Source organism: Carcharodon carcharias, chromosome 10 (assembly GCF_017639515.1).
Source record: "Carcharodon carcharias isolate sCarCar2 chromosome 10, sCarCar2.pri, whole genome shotgun sequence".
Taxonomy (NCBI): Eukaryota; Metazoa; Chordata; class Chondrichthyes; order Lamniformes; family Lamnidae; genus Carcharodon; species Carcharodon carcharias.
In genome coordinates this window covers 125066232-125072653 of record NC_054476.1, presented here as the reverse complement: position 1 = coordinate 125072653, position 6422 = coordinate 125066232, and the positions used below count along the sequence as shown (strand labels likewise).

The 6422-nt window shown below is 40.2% G+C and overlaps 1 protein-coding gene across 6 annotated transcripts in view; it reads left to right on the top strand.

Annotated features, from left to right (window-relative positions):
* Window positions 1-3717: 3717 nt before the first annotated feature.
* Window positions 3718-6422, top strand: part of tyw1 (tRNA-yW synthesizing protein 1 homolog (S. cerevisiae)) — a 163932-nt gene continuing 161227 nt past the window's right edge. For 5 of the 6 annotated variants that reach the window (XM_041197092.1, XM_041197091.1, XM_041197089.1 and 2 more), the window contains exons 1-3: window positions 3718-3908; window positions 5126-5265; window positions 5782-5916. In XM_041197092.1, coding sequence (XP_041053026.1) covers window positions 3839-3908; window positions 5126-5265; window positions 5782-5916 — 345 coding nt within the window. In that variant the 5' untranslated portion in view covers window positions 3718-3838. The remainder of the gene's footprint in view (window positions 3909-5125; window positions 5266-5781; window positions 5917-6422) is intronic. The other variant, XM_041197090.1, reaches the window with a different exon arrangement.

Sequence of the window (6422 nt, the reverse complement as noted above, 5' to 3'; positions counted from 1 at the left end):
ATGTGTAACAACAACAATTACTTGCATCCATATGACACCTTCAGGATAGAAAACCATCCCATGGGACTTCACAGAGGAGTGTTCAGACAAAAGCTGATGCCAACCTACATAGGGAGATTTTGGAAGGAGTGCTGAAAAATTTGATAAGTTAAGTTTTATAGAAAGTTTTAAAGGAGAAAGAGTGGTATGGGTTTAAGGAGTGACTCCTGGAATGTGTGACCTAGAGAGCTGAAGACATGGCGACCAATTGTGGGGTGTCAAAGAATGGGATGCACAAGAGATAAAAGGCAGAAGAACAAAAGAGTTTAGGGTAAGGGATGTAGGACTGGCAGAGGTAGTGTTATTATATAGCAGGTGGTATCTGCCAGGCTGACCAAATCCCAAAGGGAAACATGGCCATGCTATTACAATGATTTTGCAATTTCTATCTATTATGAGAAGGTTTGTGCACTAAAGTCAGAAGTAATGAGTCCACTACCACCTTTAGAGATTTTAAAGATTAAATTAATACATTTATTAACATAAGAAAATAAACATTAAACACACAAGACTACAGATACACAGTTGCATTTAGTTTTATAATAGTTCTCACCGGATTTTTACTTAACTACTCCCAACTATACACCCCTTTCAGGCAACAGTCCAAATAGATTCTTAATATATAAAACATACAGCAATATTACCACAAGCACCCACTGTTGCTGTAAGGGAGGTATTTCACAGCTTCTTTCCCCCTCTCACTCGACAATGGAATTCCAAAGGCTTTTAACAAAACCTTGGTTACTGGAACAGCAAACATCCCCAGGGTGGCTAGAGGCTTTTTCCCACATGTCTATTTCACACAATGCACCTTCAAGATCTCATATGGCCACTCCTCCATACAGCTTTCCATCTTTCTTTAAATATATTTCTCCCTTTTGATCTGTACATCCCATTACTTTAACCTTTCTTTGTAAGTTATTTTTCCCAGAATATAAAATCTTTTATGTTGTCATTATAGCCAGCACTTTCAGGAAAGATAAACTTAATAATTTTGCATTATTTATCTTGCCAGTTATAAACATTTTATCATGTCACTTGGAAAATCAAACAATCTCTCAACTTATCTAAAAATGCAAATTCCATTCACACTGTATCTGCTGAGACTTCATCCTAGCTTACCCATCTCAATTTCAAATGCTTGTTTTACACCTAAGCCCTTTTGATGATTCTAACCTTGCAGTCTGACTGTCTGCAGTTTAATTAAACTAGACACATACACAAACATACATACACACAGTCCCCATAAACCTGCTTCAGTATCTCACAGTAATATCAAGGAATTTTTTTTATTTCCTTTACAGTAGTGAGGTGAGGCTATGAATTTAGCATGAAGATGAGCATTTTAAATTGGAGGCTTGGAGGATTGGGAGCCAATGTATGTCAACTAAGACATAATTGATAGGAGAGTGGGAATAGATGTTGAATAGGATATGGCAGCAGAGTTTTGAATGAACTTAAGTTTTTGCAAAGTGGAGGATGGGAGACTGACCAGATGAGAACTGGTGGTGGTAACAAAGGTATGCATGAGCATTTGATCCACAGATGGGTTGAGGTAGGCTCAGAATGAGGTGGTGTTACAGAGGTATATATAGTAGTCTTTGCGAAAGAGAGGGTTTAAGATCAGAAGCCAAGCTCCAAGTCGAGATTGTGAAGAGTTTGGTTCATCCTGAGACAAGGGCCAAGGAAAGGAATGGATTTGGTGGATGGGGTACAAAGTTATGGTGAATGCCTGAGGACCATGACTTCAGGCAATCCAGTATTTAGCTGGATGACATTTTGGTTCATGTCAGAGTGGAAGTTGGTCAGGCATTCTGACAGCAAAAATAATGGAAGGGTTAAAAGGTTAAAGGCTAAAAGGTGGAGAGGTAGAGCAAGTCATTGTACAGGTGGAGGGTAACTTACATTTGCTACATGTTGGCAAGGAGTAGCATGTAGATGAGGAAGCCAAGGATAGATCTTTGGACCACTCCACATTAACAGCATGGGAACAGAATGGGAAGCCATTATTTAAGATGCTCTGAGTGTTACCGGATAGGTAACAATGGAATCAATAGGATGATCCCACTGGTCTGGACAACAGAGGAGAGGTGTTGATGAAGAATAATTTTATTAAACATGTTAAAGGCTGCAGAGAGTCCGAGGGATAACACACCATGGTCACAGTTACAGAGGATCTAATTTGTGACTTTGATTAATTTTGGTGCTAAGAAACAATGGAAAACACATTGGAGAAATTCAAACACAGAGTTGCAGGAAAGATTGGCATGGATTTGAAGGTGACAACATGATCAAGCACTTTGAGAGAAAATGGAAGTCGGAATTTTCCAATATTATCCTTGCTAGCCTCTCAAACTCCAACTTATCCATTTTCCCTGTCACTTGCATCCTGACCCTGCACAATTCATCCATCACCCCACCCTCTCCAATATCTACTGGCTTCATATTAATTATTGTATTAAAATGCTTCTACATGCTTACAAATGACTCCATCACCTTGCTCCTTCAACTCTATGGTAGCTCTTTACCCCTTCCAGTAGCTTAGCACCTTGACTCTGATTATCTATGTGCAACATCAAGGTGCTTGGTACAACTTTCTGGTACTCTTGCCATTTCCCTCCCAGCCTTTAAAGACCTTCTCAAAACCAACTATTTAGATTGTGCTTTCAAGTAGCTGTTCTCAACTGTAGTAGGACTGTTTGATTTTTGTTTAGGACTGTTTGATGTGTTTTTTTAATTGTTAAATGAGTTGGGATGAAATTGAGGAGTCTGATGTGTTTTAGCTGATCAAGTTGTTAGAGTTTGGTTGTGGATGAGATTTTGAAGTCTTCCAGCTATTTAAGTTATTCCTGGAGTTGGGCTGAAGTCGAGGAGTTTGATGTGTTCGAGCTGATGAAGTGGAGTCGGGTGGAAGTTGAGGAGTTTGATGTGTTCAAGCTGATGAAGTGGAGTTGGGTGGAAGTTGAGGAGTTTGATGTGTTCAAGCTGATGAAGTGGAGTTGAGTTGAAGTTGAGGAGTTTGATGTGTTCAAGCTGATGAAGTGGAGTTGAGTTGAAGTTGAGGATTTTAATGTGTTCTAGTTGATGAAGTGGAGTTGGGTGGAATTGAGGAGTTTGATGTGTTCTAGCTGATGAAGTGGAGTTCGGTGGAATTGAGGAGTTTGATGTGTTCTAGCTGATGAAGTGGAGTTCGGTGGAATTGAGGAGTTTGATGTGTTCTAGCTGATGAAGTGGAGTTCGGTGGAATTGAGGAGTTTGATGTGTTCTAGCTGATGAAGTGGAGTTCGGTGGAATTGAGGAGTTTGATGTGTTCTAGCTGATGAAGTGGAGTTCGGTGGAATTGAGGAGTTTGATGTGTTCTAGCTGATGAAGTGGAGTTCGGTGGAATTGAGGAGTTTGATGTGTTCTAGCTGATGAAGTGGAGTTCGGTGGAATTTAGGAGTTTGATGTGTTCTAGCTGATGAAGTGGAGTTCGGTGGAATTGAGGAGTTTGATGTGTTCTAGCTGATGAAGTGGAGTTCGGTGGAATTGAGGAGTTTGATGTGTTCTAGCTGATGAAGTGGAGTTCGGTGGAATTTAGGAGTTTGATGTGTTCTAGCTGATGAAGTGGAGCTGGGTGGAAATTGAGCTTTTAAATGTAAGTTGTTGTTGGCGGCCTCCCAGCATGCTCGGCGGGGCTAATGGCGGCGCTCTGTGTGTGTGGGGGAGGGGAGGGTGCGGATTTAAATCCCGATTCTGCAGCTTTCCTGAAGGGTTTTGAGTAACTGCCGAGCGGCGGGTTATTGCCCAGGGGGCGGCCATGCGGGAGTTTGTTAGCCTGGTTTTGCTGTGTCTTTGCCGGCCGGGCTGCGGGGATGAGCGCGATGATGGTGAGGCCGCAGCTTTTACTGATGGAGTTTCCCTCATGGCCTCTCCGGATGGAAGCGCCGCGCATTTACAATTATTTGTAAAATATTCTTCCCCCGATGGACCCATTTCAATCTCTCAATTTCTGCTTCAACGTTCTCCCTCGGTCCGGGGTATCTCGCCCCTTAGTCCAGCTCTTTGAAAGTGGCTTTTTAAAATATTGCAGGAGGGATATCTATTTTAATAAATATAATTCCGTTCCTCTCGGTTCAGCTACTCAAACAGATTCCCCATTATTCAGTCCAACTTGAATAGTTCTCCCTCTGCATTTCTTGGAAGCCAAGCGTTGATTACTGTTTGTGAAGAAATTCTTCTGAATTAGTCCTGTCCCTCACCAATGTGAAATTATATCCTTTCGCCCCCAACCACACTTTCCCTTACCCTGACGTGATGTTCAGCGTTTACCTTTCCTATGGCATTTAATATTTTCTCTACCTCAGTGAGATTTTCATTCAGTTGTCCTTCAGTAACGACTTGTATTAATCTAACATGTTTCACGTGGAGAAACAGTCGCACGAGGTATCCCAAGAATGGATGCCAGGACCAGGAATAGTGACCAAAGCCTTGATCCTTAAGAAGGATCTTAAAGGAGGAGAGGCAAATAGGGAAGCTGGGGGTTTCAGGGGTGAGTTCCAGAGAGTTTGAACTAGTTAGCTGAAGGCGTGATGGGTGAAATAAGGCCAGATTTAGAGGACTGGAGGGTCTGGGTTGAGTTGTATAGAAAGAAAAATAATGAATTGGCTTTTGTAGCACATCAGTAATTCCAAAGTACTTCACAATCAACAAAATAAATTTTGAAGTGCAGTCACTGTTTTATGGAAACCAAGCAGCCAATATACTTATGAACAACAATGAAATAATTACCAAATAGTTTTTGTTCGAGGGATAAATGTTAGAGAGATCTTTTGGTATTTGTCTAGTGGCATGAGGTTTTTATGCCCACTTGAGAGTTAGTTTAACACTTAATCTGAAAGACAGCAATCTCTCAGTACTCCACTGGAGGAGGTTTCAGGGAAAGGTAGAGGTGAGATTAAGGCAGGATTTAAGAACAAGGCTGAGAATTTTAAATTGGAGCCATGCAGGTCAGCGAGGACACTGGTGATTGATTTCCATATTGTAGTGCCTTGTGTCAAAGTTATGAATGAGCTGATGTTTACTGAAGCTTTTGTTTCCTTTCTAGTTCACATTTTTGATACCTGGAGCTCCTTGCAGAATTATGCATTGTCGTTGTGGCACGTTAGACACTACATCTATTCAACCATTGTTGTTGCCTTAGGAGTTTGGGCAGCTGTTGAGTTCTTAAGTAAAAACCACAACAAGGTAATAAATCTACAGCTCTGCGTCTGCATGATTTGTAATAGAGGCAATAAAGTATTGAAATGTGGCTTCTGTCTGCCACTCTGCTGAAAGTACCAATCTTAGTTATGTGAGCTGAGTGAAGGTTTAACATTTCTTCATAGGTGGTGTGGGGATTGCGGTGTGAGAGTCGAGAGAAAATCAGATTGAACATCAACCCTTGATCACTAATGTGTGAGACTCATTCTATGGAAAAATAAAAGGATCAACATGTAAATGGTTTATAGCTACATGATTAAGTCTTTAAAGCATTGTCATTTGTACATCAGTTAAATTACTTTGAAAATGGATGTCTTGCACAGCTACTTTCCTGTTCTTTTATTTCTTAATATCAAATTGTTTTGTTTGTCCATAGAATAAATGGTTCTCATTGATATATTTTATTTATATATATAATATATATGAATGATGTGCACTGGTTCTTGTGAAAAGATTTTGTGTTAATGGAAATTGACTGTATACTGAAAATATTTTGAACAGCAGAAAGTTGAGAACAGCATTGTACCAAAAGTAGCCAAAGAAATCATTCAAAATGGGCATTTAGCCCAAGAAGAAAAGGAAGTTCATGTTGCTGGGGTGAAGATTTTCTTTGGTTCTCAAACTGGTACTGCTGAGGTAAGAATTTAAAAAATTCTGTTAAGCGAGTTCTTGCATATTTTCTCACTTTAGTGTTTAGCTGTGTTTTGAAGTTTTATAATATATTATTTCAAATGTCGAAAATCACCTCAGAAGCGGGTTCACCAAGCTGCTTTCAGCTGTTCGCATGTGGTTGGGTGTAGTAATGAATTACGTAGGCTTCTGTTTCCCATTATAACATTGAAGCAACAGTTAACATTCCAACTATTTACAGTTAAAGCACATATCCTTTAGGAATTGTTGAAATATTCCTCACATTTCTACATTAATGTAGTAGCTAGCTTGTTCCAAAGTGGCATGCCTGATGAGGGAGATTGGAATTAGGCCAATCTGCTATGACAGAGCCAGTAATCAGATACCTGATAAAAGATCATCTACCTGAAATATTAGCTCTGTTTCTCTCTCAATATTGGCTCTCTGTTACTCTCTTCATATTGGCTGCTCGATTTCCATACAGTGTTGCCAGACCTGCTGAGCATTTCCAG